Below are 17,530 nucleotides of genomic sequence, written 5' to 3'. Positions count from 1 at the left end.
TTTCCATATTTTTGGGCAATCAAGTAGAAAGGAGTTTCTTAATGTTTGGATACCTTAATCAGATCATCCAGAATATAGGCCCTGCATTTCTGTCTTTTAAGTTAAGCCTGTGAAAATTTTACTGGCATTGTTTTTCACTATATGAGCACGCTTTATATATACTCTGATACTAATGTTACTGTTTGAGGTTCCAGATTGGGTGATTGGTATCATAGAAAAGTCAGTGGATATGGATTCAGAAAACCTAGGTTAGAATTGGAACTTTCTTATCTATTCCCTGTGTTATCTTGGGTTAGTCGCATTCTCTCTTGGGGCCTCATCTTTAAAATAAGAAAGTTTAGAAAACTTTTGAGGTCCTTTATAAGCCCTAATGCTTGTTATGATCCTAAGTAACTTTCTGTCATGGGCCTGTTTCCTCACCTGTGAAATAAAGCAGTTGGATTAGATGATGATGTGTAAGTCCTATGTATCATCTTTACTAAAGGATGTTGCTGTTATCCCATTTATCAGAGTATGCCCTTCAAGTAATATATATGTAAATATACATATATATTTATATATATTACTGGTAATGATGATTTAAAAAAATTCTTCATTTGTAGTTTCTCACCTGGTGTTTACCTGGTGACTAATGGCTCCTAAAATAGCAGAGGTCTCTCTAAGTAAAATTGTATTGTCTCAGAATACTTCAAAGGCCCAGCCTTCCCTTTTAGGGTTGTTCTAGCTATACCCTGGGGCACTTTCCCCTCATCCTACTTCCCTGCTCTCTTCTCACCATCTCCCATCAAAATATGCTGTCAGAAAAATAGCTCCTAATGTCTCAGAATATCAGTATTGGAAGAAATCTCATACACCACTTAACACTTTATTTTTCATTTATTTATTTTTTGCGGGGCCATGAAGGTTAAGTGACTTGCCCAGGGTCACACAGCTAGTAAGTGTCAAGTGTCTGAGGCCAAATTTGAACTCAGGTCCTCCTGAATCCAGGGCTGGTACTTTATCCACTGCACCACCTAGCTGCCCCACTTAACACTTTAAGAAGTGTTTTTTACATAAGCTGCCCTACCACAATAATGGTATTTATTTATACCTTTGGGACAATTTAGGTTATTTGATTAATTATTTTATTTGGTCATTTAAACACAAACATAACTATGTTAAACAGGATATAAATTGAACCAAAAGGTTTTCGGTATAGAATATATTTTTGGCCAGGTGTGGTGATGCTGCTGGAGTGGTTGAGGCTGGTGGATTAGTTTAAAATCAGAGAAACAATTCATGCCCTCAAAGAGCTTAAGTTATACTAGGGGAAAAGAAAAAATCTATTCAGATAAATAATATAAATTATATATAGAACAAAACACCATATAATTCCTTGAGAGGGAGCACCAACTCTTGGGGGCTTCATAAAATAAGACCCAGATTAAGCCTTGAATCAAGCTGGTGATTCCAAAAGATAGATGAGGAAGTAGAGAGTTCCACATGCAAGGGATAGACTGTACAAGGTACCATAATGAGAGAATGGGATGTTTTGTTTGGAGAGCAGCAAATAGGTCAGAAAAATAATTTGGGAAAGATGAGTTGGAATCAGAGTGTAAAGAGTTTTAAATGTCCCACGGAGGAGTTTTATTTTATCTCAGTGGCAGGAAGGAAAAAACCTGAATTTTCTTGAGCTTTAGTGACATGATCAAGAGTGCCATGTTCAGACCTACTCTTTAGAAATATCAGTTGGCAGCTATGTAGGAGACGAATTGGAGAGGGGAGAGAGGTAAATGATTTGTTATTGAAGCCTTCAATCTTTCAGTTCTTTACCCTCTCCATTATTGGTTGAAGTGACAATTGCCATCATTCAGAATGATTGTATAGGGAAAGCGTGCTGCTTTTGGAGTCAGAGGACCCGGGTTCAAATATCAGTTCTGCTACTTTTACTACCAGTGTGACCTTGGACAAATTACTTACCCATCTTGGCTTCAGTTCTTCATTTCAAAACAAGGGATTAGGTAAGATGGACTGCAAGGTCCCTTCTGGTTCTAAATCTATGATATTATGATTCTCTTACTTAAACCCAGAGGTGTACCAGTCCCAGCTTGAACTGGCTTATAAAAACTGATTATTAAATTTTCATTGCGAACATTTACCTTTGAGAAATTGGCAAATACTTCTAAATTAGGACTTGATTGTTTTATTGATCATCTAGAGTTAATTAAGTGATGGAGAAGATGTTTATAATGCAGATCAAACTTAAAAGTATGTTGTATATACTTTTTTTTTTTTTTGGAGAAATGGTTGTTAAACATTTTTTATTTTTTGGTGAGGCAGTTGGGGTTAAGTGACTTGCCCAGGGTCACACAGCTAGTAAGTATTAAGTGTCTGAGGCTGGCTTTGAACTCAGGTCCTCCTGACTCCAGGGCCAGTGCTCTATCCACTGCACCACCTAGCTGCCCCTGGTTGTTAAACATTTAACAGCATACTCCTGGCTCAAACCTATCCTCCAAAGTCAGTTAAGCAATGTGGTAGACTAGGTTATTGGATTTAGACACAGGAGAAGACCTTATTTTTAGTCCCACCTTTGGTGTACAACAGTTATCACTTAACCTCTATGCAAGTCACTTCACCTCTATGAATCTCCCTCATCCGAAAATTTAGGGATTGTAGGAGAGCTGCCTGAGGTACCTTTCTCACAGAACTGCCATAAAGTGCCTTATGTGTAAACTATCATAACCAGAAGAACTTAAGTCACTTAGAGAGGACTGAGGCCAACATCCCACCCCCACCCCAATTTATAGTAGAAAGATAGACCAAGAGGGGTTGAATGACTTGCTCAAAGTCACTCAGGTAGGTGATAAGAAGCAGAACCAAATTTGAACCCAGATGCTTTTTCTACCACATTGTATTTCTTCTATCCAAGAGAAAATATTGTTTTAAAAACATTTAAAAATGAATTTTTATTGATATCTTTTGTTTTTACATTACTTAAATTTCTCCTAGCATCTCTCCTCCTCTTCCTCCCAGGGAGATGGCTTAATAGAAAAGGATATTTTTAGGGGAAAAAAGAAAGCAAAGGAGGAAGAAGAGAAAAAAAATCAGAAAAAATGGTCAATACATTGACAAAGTATAAAAATATATTCAATAATCTACACACAAGGACCTTCTACTTCTGCAAAGGAGTAAGGAGAGACATCTTCTCATAGCTTGTCTGGAATCATGATCGTTCTTTATAATTCTGTGACATTCACTTTCAATTGTTTTCTGATTGTTCTTTTCAATAACACTGTTGTGGTCATTGTGTATATTGTTTCCTTGGTCCTGCTTACTTGCTCTGCATCTAAATCTTTCCATGCTTCTCTGGATTCATCATATGTACTATATCTTATAGCACAGTAATATTCTACTATATTCATGTACTGTAATTTACTTAGCCATCTCCCTTTGGAAAGACATCTACTTTGCTTCTAGTTCTATGCCATCACAATAAATATCTTTGCTATCACAATATCACAATAGTCTGTTGTAAGTGTTTTAGTGTATATGGGGACTTTCTTCTTATCAATGATCTCCTTAGGATATATGCCTAGTATTGGAATCTCAAGGCAAAGCATATGGACATTTTAGTTACTTAATTTGCATAATTCCAAATTGTCTTCCAGTATGGCTATACTGACTCACAAGTCTTCCAGCAATGCAGTAGTGTGCTTATAATTCCACAATCCCGCAGTCTTTTGTCAAGTAATTTGCTGGCTATAAGATAAAGTCTCAGGGTTACTTAATTTATGCTTATCTTATTCTTAGTGATGTGGTAATTTCTTTCATCTGATCATTAATAGTTTGAAATTATTCTTTTGAGAACTTCATATTCTTTGACTACTTATCTATTGGGGAATGAATTACAATTACACATATGTAATATGCACATACACATATATGTATACACATGTATATGTATGAACACAATCATATGATATAAAACCTTTATCTGAGAATTTTTATACAAAGATTCCCACTCTCCTCCATTCAGCTACTTCCCTTCTTATCCTGGGTGCATTAATTTTGTTTGTGCAGAAGCTTTTCAATTTCATGTAATCAAAAGGATCCATTTCCTTTTTTTTTTTTTTTTTTTTTTTAGTGAGGCAATTGGGGTTAAGTGACTTGTCCAGGGTCACACAGCTAGTAAGTGTTAAGTATCTGAGGCCGGATTTGAACTCAGGTACTCCTGACTCCAGGGCCAGTGCTCTATCCACTGTGCCACCTAGCTGCCCCCTTTTTTAAAAAAATTATTTTATTTTATTTTATTTTTTTTTTAGTGAGGCAATTGGGGTTAAGTGACTTGCCCAGGGTCACACAGCTAGTTAAGTGTTAAGTGTTAAGTGTCTGAGGCCAGATTTGAACTCAGGTACTCCTGACTCCAGGGCCGGTGCTTTATCCACTGCGCCACCTAGCTGCCCCCATTTCCCTTTATAATTAAAAAAAATTCTTGTTTGGTTAAGAATACACTTACTACCAATAGTTATGAAAACTATAACACCTACTTCTCGTTGATATTAAAACAAATACTATGATCTTTAATATTGAAGCCACTTATCCACTTAGAATTTATTGTGGAATATGGTATGAACTGTTTTTCTCAGCCTAATTCCTTTTAGATTGCTTTCTCAGTAGTTTTTATCAACAGGGAGTTTCCCCCCTAAGTTATTTATATTTTGGGGTTTATTGAACATTGGGATAGTCATTTCCATTGCTTTTCGATTTTGTCTTGTCTAATTTATTCCATTTTCCCACCTCTCTGTTTTTTAACCAGTACCAAATGGTTTTGTTGACTACTGCTTTATAACATAGTTGGTATTTAGGAGTGCTATTCCCCCTTCATCTGTACCTTTTTTGATTATTTTCTCTTGATTATCTAGACTTGTTTCCCTAAATGAATTTTGTTATTGTTTTATTAAGTTATATAAAGTATCCCTTTGACAGTTTGTTGTTGCATTAAAACTGCAAATTAGCTTTTATAATATTGTCACTTAAAAGTAATATTTTGGCATGGCCCATCCATGAGTACTGAATATTCTTTCAGCTATTTAAGTTATTTATTTATTTAATGAACATTTTATAATTGAATTTATACAAGTATTTTGTGTGCTTTGATAGATTGAGTCTCAAATATTTTATGCATTCTTTTAGTCATTTTAAATCACATTTTTCTTTATATAATTGTTACCACTTAAGATTTTGTTATTATTACGTAGCAATGTTGTTGATTTTTGAGGGTTTATTATGGCCTATAAAACTTTGCAAAAGCTTTATCTCAATTAATATATTTGTTGATTCCCTTGGATTTTCTACATAAATCATGTCATCAGTATATCAGCAGAGGGTTAGTTTTTATCTCCTTTTTCCTGTTTTATATCATTTACCCCCCCCCCCTTTTTTCTCATTACTCTTGCTAGCATCTCTAGGACTATACAAAATAATACCAGTGAGAATGTGTGTCTTTTACTCCTGCATTTATTGGGAAACCCACCAGTATATCTGCATGGTATATGATGTCAGCTACTGGTTTTAGGTAGATACTTTTTATAATTTTTAAAAAGATCCTCTTATGTCTATACTAATGAAATTGTTCTATAATTTTCCTTCTTTGCTTTATCTTTTCCTTGTTTAGATATTCATGCTACTTTTGTCTTATAAATAGAGTCTGGTAGAATGTTTTCTTTCTCAATTTTTGAGAATAATTTGTGCGGAATTAGTATTAATTATTCTTTCATAATTCAATAGAATTCTCCTATGAGTTGATTCATCAGGAGCAGAAATTATTTCTCTTTGGTAGTTTCTTTTCTTTTCTTTTTTTTTTTTTGGTGGGGCAATGAGGGTTAAGTGACTTGCTCAGGGTAGCTAGTACATGTCAAGTGTCTGAGGTCGGATTTGAACTCAGGTCCTCTTGAATCCAGGGCTGGTGCTTTATCCACTGTACCACCTAGCTGCCCCTCTCTTTGGTAGTTTCTTACAATTCGATTTTCTTTTCTGAGATTTGATTGTTTAAGATCTCTATTTGGGGGGCGGCTAGGTGGCGCGGTGGATAAAGCACCAGCCCTGGATTCAGGAGTTCCTGAATTCAAATCCGGCCTCAGACACTTAACATTTACTAGCTGTGTGACCCTGGGCAAGTCACTTAACCCCATTGCCCCGTAAAAAAAAAAAAAGATCTCTATTTGGTCTTCTGATAGTCTGAGAATTTTACATTTTTTTTAGGTATTCCTCTATTTCTTTTCGATTCTCAGTTTTGGTAGCATACAACTGTGGATAGTAGGTTCTGATACTTCTTTTTATTATTTTTTTTTCTGGTGATTTTACCTTGTTAATTCACTATTTTGTTGATTCTTTTTGGCCCTCTTTTAAGTCAGATTTGGCTAAAGGTTTATCAGTTTTGTTAGCTTTTTCAAAGAACTAGCTTTTAGTTTTGTTTATAATTTCTATCGTCTTTTTTGACTTCCAGTTTATTTCACCTCTATTTTTTTTTTTCCAGGACAATGAGAGTTAAGTGACTTGCCCACGGTCACACGGCTAGTAAGTGTCAAGTGTCTGAGGTTGAATCTGAACTCAGGTTCTCCTGAATCCAGGGCCGGTGCTTTATCCACTGGGCCACCTAGCTGCCCTACCTCTAATTTTCAGTATCTCTTCTGTGCTTATCTTGAGTCTTAAAATTTATGTTGGATTTTTGATTTTTAAAAATGCATATTCAGTTCATTAATCCTTACCTTTTGTGTCTTTAAAAAAACATACTAGGTGTCTGATAGCATGATTCCAATTCCCGTTTTTAAATTTTTTTTCAGATTCTTATCATTATTCTATGTATGGCTTTGCTTTGCATATCCATTTCTTGTAAGCAAGAGATTGTGGGGTTTTATTTTCTTATCCCACCTGTCACTTTTTTTCATTTTATTTGATTATTTAATCCATTCACCTTTAAAGTTATGAGTCAGGTTTATATTTTTCTTCATTTGACTCTAATATTTCTGTTTACCCTTTCAATTTAGGATTTGTTTCATTCTTCTTACTCTTTAAAGGCAGTACTTTGCTTCTTCAGTTATTTTAGCCTATTCAATTTTAAGCCAAGCCTATTTCCTCAGGTTTTCCTTCCCCTCGACCTTAGACCTTTTTATTCTCAACTCCCAATCCCCAACTCCCTCCATTTGTCACCCTTTTCCCTATTTCTGGAGTTTTATTAAGATATTAACTCCTTTTTCTTTTTACTTTATCTAGTTATATAATTCATCCCTTCTTTTTTATTTTATTTAAACAGTTAATTAAAATGTTCATTTTTTCTCTTTTCGGTCAACTTTTGTTTTTCATGTTTCTTTTTTGTTTTTGTTTTTTCATTTTTCTTCTGAAAATTTCTATTTTGTTCTCTTCATTAGTTTCCTTCCCTTTATGTCTGTTCTAAACTTTTGTTCTTTGATTCGTGGTCCTTATTAAATGTCTATGTTCCTCCTTTAGTCTCTATCTTCTTCATTGAATTAAAGCTGCCAAGGTATATATTATGGGTTTTCTTTTCTAAACAAGTTTTTTATGTTACTGCCTCATAGATCTTTCCACTTTTCCCTTTTTTCCTATTGTGCCTCACTTTTCAAAGTATCAATTCTTGGAGGAGATAAGGAGATGTATTGTCCTATTGTAGAAATTTTCCTGTGTCTTTAATATTTCTTCCATCTCCCCCCTCTCCCTTCTCCATGATAATTTTCTTTTCTATTTACTATGGCATCTCCTTTCTGGGTAGAAGCCCTTCCACCCTTCTGCATGCTGATTGCCCTTAGGAGCTCTCATTCCTCTTCTGAGGCAGGTGCTATCCATGGAAGCACAATACTCCCTGAAGGAGGGGTCACTCTGAGCACAAAATTGCTGCAAATTATACCCATTTTAACACCCCCACCTCTCATTACACTGCTCTTCAGAGGGATCCTCCCACTGCTGAATTCAGATTTATCCCATTTGTTTCCCCATTTCAATCCCTTTCTCTTTATCATTTCACCTATTCTCCTGATGTTCCTCTCTTTTTCCAAAGAGGCTACATGAGTGATTTTTCCTTTACTCATTATCATTAAATTAATTAGGGTATTAGATAATATACATTTTCTTCTACCTCTTCTTCTGACCTTTTATGCTCCCATTCTTTGGTTTTATTCCTACTAAAATCATGGATTCACCAGGACAAGGGCATGTGTGTGTGTGTGTGTGTGTGTGTGTGTGTGTGTGTGTGTGTGTGAGAGAGAGAGAGAGAGAGAGAGAGAGAGAGAGAGAATCTTCAGGGTCATCCCCCTCATCAGGTTTTGGTTTGATTTCCTTTGTCTTACAGTATTTATTTAGAGACAGTTGGATTCATATAGATATCATTTCCTTTCTGTTATTAATATAGTCCCTGTCAATTTGTCTGCTCATGATCAATGTTTTTAACTGTTTTCTTCTTTCTGTGATCTTTTGTAATTTTCATCCCTTTTTCTTATATTCCTCTATTGCTCACTTTCTGACTCCTCCCACTTTGATGATATATCCCTGAGGACTAGACCTCAAAGCTGTCTCAGCCTCTTCTTATGTTGGGGAATTTATTTTTTATAGCTCTCAGTTCCTTTCCTAACTAACTTCTGGGGAGAGGGGTGGGGACAGAACTGGCCTCAGCTTGATCACAGTTGCCTTTTCTTTAGGCCTGGTATGGCCCCCTACATGCTGGCATCCTTCTCCGGTTCTCTCCATTAGTTAGGTCTTTGCCTGAGAGGCTATTCTAGCACACTGCTTTCCACCCTCCTGCCTCTCCAAACAAAGCATGAGTCCATTTTTCTGTATGTGCCCTCCTCTCTGCTGGAGTAGGGTAGGTAGTTGTGTTCTGTTGTTTGTTGACATAGAATGGTGATGGGAAGGTAGGAGTTGGGTGTGTTAACTGAGACTACAACAGCAGTAAAGAACTTGCTAAATGAATCCTAGAGCATTAACCCACAGGTTGTACTGCCCCAAAAGCATGTCAGGGAGCTTATGGGGTAGAGGGTACTTAGTTGACCATTAGGGATTAGCCTTCTCTGCTGAAACCATATCAGCTTATTACCTTGTTATGGTCATCAGTGTCTAGGCCTATGTAAATAGGTGTAATTATTTTGCTTCTTGAGTGTATTTCTTATTTTCAAGAATTTTGAGGGTTTTAGAGCACTGGAAAAATGTCTAGACCTTGTTTATATGATGATGCCTCTACTCCCCAGGATTCAAATTTTTTTCTTCTTTTTTTTTTTTTTTTTTTTTTTGCGGGGCCATGGGGATTAAGTGACTTGCCCAGGGTCACACAGCCAGTAGGTATCAAGTGTCTGAGGTCGGATATGAACTCAGGTACTCCTGACTCCAGGGCCAGTGCTCTATCCACAGTGCCACCTAGCTGCCCCCAGGATTCACATTTTAACAGGGAAAAAAGCAAAGCCTTAAGGTAAAAAATTATTTTCCTAAGTTGAATTTTAAGAAGTAGGAGTGAGACAGTGTCAAAGGTTTTGTGGAAGTAGGGCAGCACTTGGGAGCACTTTCTAGGATGACTCTTTCTTCTTTCTTCTTCTTCTTCTTCTTCTTCTTCTTCTTCTTTTCTTCTTCTTCTTCTTCTTTTCTTCTTCTTCTTCTTCTTTTCTTCTTCTTCTTCTTCTTTTCTTCTTCTTCTTCTTCTTTCTTCTTTCATCTTTCTTCTTCCTTCTTCTTTCTTCTTCCTTCTTCCTTCTTCCTTCTTCTTTCTTCTTCCTTCCTCTTCCTCCTCTTCCTCTTCTTCCTCTTCTTCCTCTTCTTCTTCTTCTTCTTCTTTCCTCCTTCCTCCTTCTCCTCTTTCTCCTCCTTCCTCTTCTTTTTTAATGGAAAGAGTTCTGGACTTGGAGTTCAGATACCTGGACTTAGAATTAGATGCTGGCTCTTCCTCTCAGTGCCTTTGTGATTTTGGGCCACTTTCCCATGTCTCTATTTTCTTATCTGTAAAATGAAGGATGTAGATGATTTCTAAGGACCCTTTTAGCTGATTCCTTCCTATGATCTTGGTAGTAGAGAGGAAAAGTTTTATAAGTAGGTGAGTATCACTAAAGAGAAAACTGAGCCTCAGAAATGTGTCTCCAGCTGATTTTTTTTTATTATCAGTACAAGCACCCCAGTGTTAGAACAGAGAGGTGATTATGTAGGAAGATGCCCTTAACTGCAGATTCTCTTCTGGGTGATGGCTTCCTTGTTCTGCTACTGACTGCCTTGGGAACATTTTCTTGCCTCTTGTATTCTTCTCTGGTTCCTTATTAGAAACATTTCTTTCCTTACTCTTGTGCCCATAGGAGTTAAGGAGGAGAAAAAATTTCATCTTTGCCTGTGGTTGATATGCTACATAACAACAAAACAATATTTTGTTATTGTTGTTGTTGTTGGGGGCAGGATACAGTGTGGTCAAGACTTAGGATTTTATCAGCGGAGGGAACTCTTTAGTGCGCAAAAACTCTTCACAGATATAGATTAGCAACTAATTGATAACTTACAGTCTTAGTTGCTTAGGACAGTAAGAAGTTAAGTGAACTGATCAAGGTCATATAGCTAGTATATGAGAAAGCCAAGACAGGAACCAAGGTCTTCCAGAATCCCAGGCTAGAACCTCTATCCACAATGTCATGTTCATTACTCAAGTATTCAAACAAATCTGCTGTCTCATGGATTGGGAAGTTCCCTTTAACAATGCTGACCATAACATTCCCTACCTTGTATTACACTAAAATTCACAAGTTCAACTCTGGGCTTAACTTCTCTATTTTTACTATTGGTCCCAAGTAAATCCCCGGATGGGCAATCTCTATCATTTGCCTCTACATACGCAGATTGTGATCTGGATGATGCCCATTCTATGGCTACTAATCCTGTCCTTTGTGGATGGTAGGGTTAAACTCTTTGGAGTTATTCTGGATCTCATGAAACCCAGGAGACAAAAAGAAACACATCAAAAACATTAAACGTAATAAATATTAAGTTCCGAGAATAGGAGAAATTTAACTCAGTAGCTTAACTATAAAGGTAACCATGTAACAGTACTAAGCGGGTGGATTTGGAGTCTCAGGGCTATGAATAGCATCCTGACTCTTCTGCTTGCTAACTAGCAATATGAATTTTAACAAGTTTGGATATCTGGGCCTCAGTTTCCTTATCTGAAAAATGAGGAGATTGGACTAGATCTGTAGGACCCCGATCAGCTTTAAATTTATGATTCTACAATGTCCTTAGCTGCACATGAAGACCACTCTACTTTGTGGTATTACTTCAGATACTGAGTTTTTGAAGATACCAGGAGCTTTTGAGAGAAATGAACCCTATGTGAAATGTTCCCTGATTGTGTACTTTTCCACCTTTTCAGATCAGACCAGTTGTGCACAGTGACATGATTGTGCCTTCTAGGTGGCAAACATTCCATCGAAAGCCACGCCATATAAAGTAAGTATATTATTCTTTGCGATTGTGAGAACTTGTAGTTCTCAAAAAGTGACTGTCTCTCTATCTGATAAAAATTCCCATATTTCCCCCTCATTTTCCCCCTTGCAAGGGGAGGCTGAATGATTGACCACTTGCTGGGGATGTTGGTGTATAGACTTAGGGCTAGGATGAATCTTAGGGATCACCTAGTCTAACCTTATTTAAAAAAAAATTTTATTTGTGATATATAATTATATTTTATACATATATCAAACATAGATATAATATACATAGATACATATATGATATATAATATAAATTTTCTACATGATTACATTTAGATATACCTAGATATATTCTAATAATATAATTTAGTATTTTAATTACTTCAATAACTATTTTATACATAACAAATACATATCAATTTATATAAATAATTTATGACAAATTTGTTTAAATATAACTACTATATAAATGATACCTAAATAACCCATAAATACACAACATATATATATGTATGTGTGTGTATAAATACATATATACATCCTATACTCTTCCCAGCATCCTCCTGTCCCACCTTTATTTATATTTTTCTATTCCAATCTTTATTCCTCCCTTGCCCCCTCCCCTGTTACCTCCCTGAGGCAATAAATAATCTGATGTGGGTTATACATATATGATCATGGAAAACATCACCAAATTTGTCACTTAATGAAATAATTTATACATGAGGAAAACAAGACCTAGAAAAGCAATGTGACTTGTTGAAATCAGCACAGAAAGCAAGTAGTAGAGCTATGATTTGACTTTAGGTCCTTCAATTCTAAATCTGATGCTCAATATTTATTTTAGAGGGAATTTCTGTATTAGGTAGGGGTTTGGAATAGTTCGCATCTAAGGTCTCTTTCAGTTGTGTGATCCTGTTATCTCTCTCTCTCTTTTTTTTTTTTTTAGTGAGGCAATTGGGGTTAAGTGACTTGCCCAGGGTCACACAACTAGTAAGTGTTAAGTGTCTGAGGCCGGATTTGAACTCAGGTACTTCTGACTCCAGGGCCGGTGCTCTATCCACTGCGCCATCTAGCTGCCCCTGATCCTGTTATCTCTTGATTAGTGTCTCTAGGACTATACATTTCCTTTTATTTCTCCTCATAGAAGAACTGACGTGGGATGAAATTAGGGTTAAATTGATCGTGAGTCATCCCAAAAGAATTACAAGACTCAGTGACTCAGTTTCCCAAGTTTTATTGCAGTACTGTGAGTGAACACAGGGAGAGAACCAGAATAGTGGAAAGGTGTGTCTCAAGGAAAGATAGAAAGTTATATTTATAGTATGGATAAATTATCAGTCTCATTATCATAATCTCCACTTTAGGGAGGTACAGAGGAGGGTCTGTCCTACTCATTATAATAATCTACACCTTTGGGGAAGGTTTACCCTAATCTGGAGTTCCTGGGGTCCTAAACCAACCCCTGAGGTGGGTACATTTTTCCGTGGAGGTGTGTTTTGGGGGTTTACATGTCATAAGGTGAATCTGGGGACAAATTTGGCCTTTTCTGCACATGTCTCTTTCTGATTCCCATGCTTAGTTTCAAAACATCTTCATTTTTCTATAGCCTGTCAGTGTATCATTGTTATAGTCTAAGGTCTTCATGGCCTGCCTCACCACGTTCCCGTTATGGGTAGATTTATGTTGGTAAGAGAACTTAGCATCCTGACTTGTAAGTTATCCATTAACTGGGGTCTAAATCCCTCTTAGAGCTCATATTTGAATTAGAGCTTGGGTTTTAGGTTTTTCTGTTAACCCCTTTTTTGCCTCCTACATCAGAACTGTGGACCAGTCAATTGCATATTAGAAGGATTTTAGAGACAAATATCACTATTTTATTATGCTAAACTTAGGTTGAAATTCTTGGATATTTCACTTAATGCATGGAAGGTATAGTTATAGAACCTTTAGACATGCAGAAACACCAAGCCATTCTTAAACAAATTCAAATCAGTCTAATCAGCATTTAAATGCTCATTATGTGCAAAGCACTCTGGTATGTTCTGAGGATTCAAAAAAGGAAACAAAAAACATAGTCCTTGCCCTCAAGGCATTAATATTCTGTTGGGAAATACAGAAAATCTTCTTAATGAACTAAAAAAACCCTACTCCTTTTTCTGACTGAGAAGAAACATTGGAACTTTCAAGAGAAATTGTAGGTCTTGCTCACAACTTAGCATATTTATAATGCCTCATTTTTATGTGTAAAACCTGAAGACACTGATAACTTTAAAATATTGTATGATTGGGGTTCCTTCCCTCATAACTTGCCCCCATACACATAAAATAACGAACCGTTATGTTGTGTGGTCTCTGCTTTATAAAAGTGCCCTGAAAATTCCACTAGATGGACCCAAATAGCCATCCAATACAACTTCTTTCATTCTCAAGACTTGACATCCTAAGCATACAGCCCCAAACTGGTTATGTTAGTTTTAATAAACTAAGACATTAAGAGGTATGAAGAATTATTGCTTCTACTTTGTATACAGAAAACTTCACTGAGGGAAATACTTGACTTGGGTCATGTGTTAAGGCAGTACAGGCAAAAGTGGCACCTAATGGTACACTAATTATCCAAATGACAACTCTGGCTTGTTTTGGGTTGTAAATTGTCATATTTTAGCTTGTCTGAACTGTGTGCAATGAAATTGGAAAAAAATGGTTTGCATGGCCTCAGGCAATTCACTTACCCTCTCAACCCCATTTTCTTCACCTGTCAAATGGATAATTCCTATCCAAAGTTGTTGTAAAAGATGAGATAATAGCCGTGGAAGTACTTTCTGTTTTTTTTTTTAAGCTCCTTGTAAGATATTCTCTAGATCAGTGGTGTCACTGTTGTGGAGAAATTCCCTGTGTGGAAATTCCCCTGCTGATACTGATCAGCACCTTCTCTTTAACTTGTTGTCTTAGAGAGCTACTTGAGTCAATGAGAGGTTCATCAACTGAACTTTGGTCAGTGGTTTTGTAGGTGGAATTTGAACCTAGGTCTTTTAAATTCTAAAGCTAGCCCTCCACAACACATTGGCTCTAGCATGATATTCTAAAAACAAAACAAAACAAAACAATGTGATGTGGATAGAGAGCTGAACTCAAGACTCAGAAAAAGGCCTGTGTTTAAGTCCTACTTGTGATACATAATGACCATGTCACCCTGGGTAATTAATTCACTCAGCTTCTTAGTACCTTAGACAGCTCTTGATGAAAGTTGCAAAGATGGAGGCCTACGTTGGTAGAGGAAGTTCTTCTTTGGGAGTTCTAAACATTGATGAAGTCACAAGTCTGGTTTAAAAAAATAAATTAAAGATATGTAAAATATGATTACATATTTTGGGATGTAAACTATTGTTATTTTTTTAATTTAAATCTTTCAGAAATAGTCACTTGTCCATTCCTTTAAAATGCATATGTTGCAGTGGGTAGCTTGGCCTGGTGTTTTTCAGCTTTTCATCAGTCATTTTCTCAGTCAATAAACATTTATTAAGTGCCTACTATGTATCAGGCACTTTGCCAAGTGCTGGAGATACAAAGAAAAGCAAAAAACAATCCCTGTTCTCAAGGAACTCACAGTCTAATGGGAGAGACAGCATGAAAACACAAGATTTATACAAGATAAATGGGAATAATCAATAAAGGGAAGTCAACTGAGGCTCAAGATCTATATTAGGGATGGAAAAACATCTCAAAGGCCTTCCCTGCTGCCAGAATGCCCTTGTGGATACTGGTTCAAACCATAAAAGGACAGAAGGGACCTTAATAAACATTTAAAATATGATTTCTCATCAATTAACTAATTAATTAATTGATTGATCCATTCATATCCATCTTTCTCATTTTAAAGATGTGATGATCAAGAACAGAATGAAATGTCAACTTAAATTGCTTCCAGTTTTGATCTATGTTGCCTGAAAATCACTGCTCAGAGGAAGCTTTCCCTCATTCCATGTGGGGTCATTTCCAGTTGTTCTGATGCATATCTTGCCATTGGACCCAGATGGCTCTGGAGGAGAGAGTGAGGCTGGTGACTTCACAGCCCTGCCTCATTTAAATCAAATTCACTGCAAGTTGTGGGCAGCTAGGTGGCACAGTAGATAAAGCACTGGCCTTGAATTCAGGAGAACCTGAGTTCAAATCTGGCCTCAGACAATTGACATTTACTAGCTGTGTGACCCCGGGCAAGTCACTTAACCCTCATTGCCCTGCCAAAAAAAAAAAATCACTGCAAGTTATCACTTCATCTCCTGATGTCATGGTCTCCTTCAAGAGCAACAGACAAACAACCAAACCAAACCAAACCAATTTTTTTCCTTTAATAAAACCTGTATTACAATAATACATGTATAACACCTACCATTTTGGTTAACATTTACAAATATTTTTTTTTCTTTAAATAAGCATTCTAGTTATCTAATTTTATCCTCAAAATATCCTGGTTAAGTAAAGAAGGTAAATTATAAACTCCCCCCATTTTATAGATGGGAAATGGAGACCAGAGAAGGGTGAGGTGGCAAATGTCAATCAATGAACTGGTGACAGAACTAGTTGATTGTTCAGTTTTGCTTCAGTTGTGTCCAACTCTTCGTGACCTCATTCAAGGTTTTCTTAGAAAAATTACTCTAGTGGTTTGCCATTTCTCCAGCTCATTTTATAGATGGGTAAAATGGGGCAGACAGAGTTGACTACTGTCCCAGTACTCTATCCACTGCACCACCTAGCTGCCAATGGAACATGGGTAAGAAACAAAATTTTTTGACTACATAGCAGATACATTTTTCACCTTAGCTCAGGTAATAACTAAAACAGTTATTGCTTGGTGACACTGGATCTCCTATAAGCTAATTCTTGAGAGTCAGTGAACTCCCCAAAGAGAGGTGGTGATGGGTCATCCAAACTAAGCAATCACAACAACTTCCCTGCTCTATTTTCCCACCCCTGTTATAGTTAAGAGGTACGTCCTGGTCATGGGCATGAGCAGATATAGAGCAGCCATGCTGATTTAGCACCTATCTCTGACTTGTAATCTGTCCACTCTGTTCTTGAGAGCAACAGAACATTGACTGCTCCCACTTGCCGTTTTTCAGTCAGTACTCAGCTATAAAATGGGACAGGCTGAAATGTCTGCCCTGTTTCCATGTGTGCTTGTCCTTGTCAGTTTACACATACTATTTCCTCTCCACCAATTTTTTTGGGTAAGGAGCCTGCTGTTAGGATAAGAAGTTTGATGTAGTCCTGTTCTACAAACCATTCAGAATTACCTTTTCGACCTTATAGTGGGGCAAAATACAAGTTTCCATAGAGTGGATTGAATTTCCCTTTCTGTACCATTTGAAAGTGTTGGCTTCCCTTTCTTTCTTAGATGTTCTTTCTTGCTATTTCTTTTCTCTGTGACACTATGCTTTCTTTGTTCTCCTGTTTCACCGTCCACACCTTCTCCATCACCTTTGCTAGTTTTCTTTTTAAATTAAACTCCTGTCCCTTAAATATATCTGGGTACTATGGTTTTGCCCATGGTTCTTTTCTCTCTTTTCATTTGTCTTCCTTTATAATCTCATTTAATCCTGTGGCTTTGACTATAATATCATAGGATTATAGGTTTTAGAAATGGAACAGACCAACTAGTCCAACTGTATTTATTGTATAGGTGAGCAAACTAAGCCTCAGGTGAGATGACTAATTGCAACTCAAATTATGACAGTTAGTAAATGGCAGAGCTGAGATCCAAGGCCAAAACCTCTGACTTCAAATCCAGTGCTCTTTCCTATACTCTGCTACCTTCTGAAATTTCAAGGTCTGTGTTTTTTAACTGCTTGCTGGTTCTCTCCATTAAGTGACCCACTAGCACGTCAAGGTCAGCATCCTCAAAACTGAACTCATTACCTTTCTCCCTAAACTCCGACCCTCCCCCTAATTTCTTTCTATTGATGGCATCGCTATCCATCTTTGTAGTCTTCCACTCTCACAAGCTCAGAGTCATTTCTCAGTCCTCACATCTAATCAATTGCAATGTCTTACTGATTCTGCTGTGCAATATGTCTCAAATCCATCCT

The 17,530-nt window shown here is 36.8% G+C and overlaps 1 protein-coding gene across 1 annotated transcript in view; it reads left to right on the top strand.

Moving 5' to 3' along the window:
* The window catches only part of DCDC2C (doublecortin domain containing 2C), a 240,992-nt gene that overhangs the window by 28,577 nt on the left and 194,885 nt on the right, over positions 1–17,530 (top strand). Inside the window, exon 3 of the mRNA XM_043981022.1 lies at positions 11,381–11,457. Within this exon, the coding sequence (XP_043836957.1) occupies positions 11,381–11,457 (77 nt within the window). The remainder of the gene's footprint in view (positions 1–11,380; positions 11,458–17,530) is intronic.

Source organism: Dromiciops gliroides, chromosome 2 (assembly GCF_019393635.1).
Source record: "Dromiciops gliroides isolate mDroGli1 chromosome 2, mDroGli1.pri, whole genome shotgun sequence".
NCBI lineage: Eukaryota > Metazoa > Chordata > Mammalia > Microbiotheria > Microbiotheriidae > Dromiciops > Dromiciops gliroides.
This window is presented reverse-complemented; position numbering and strand designations above follow the sequence as displayed.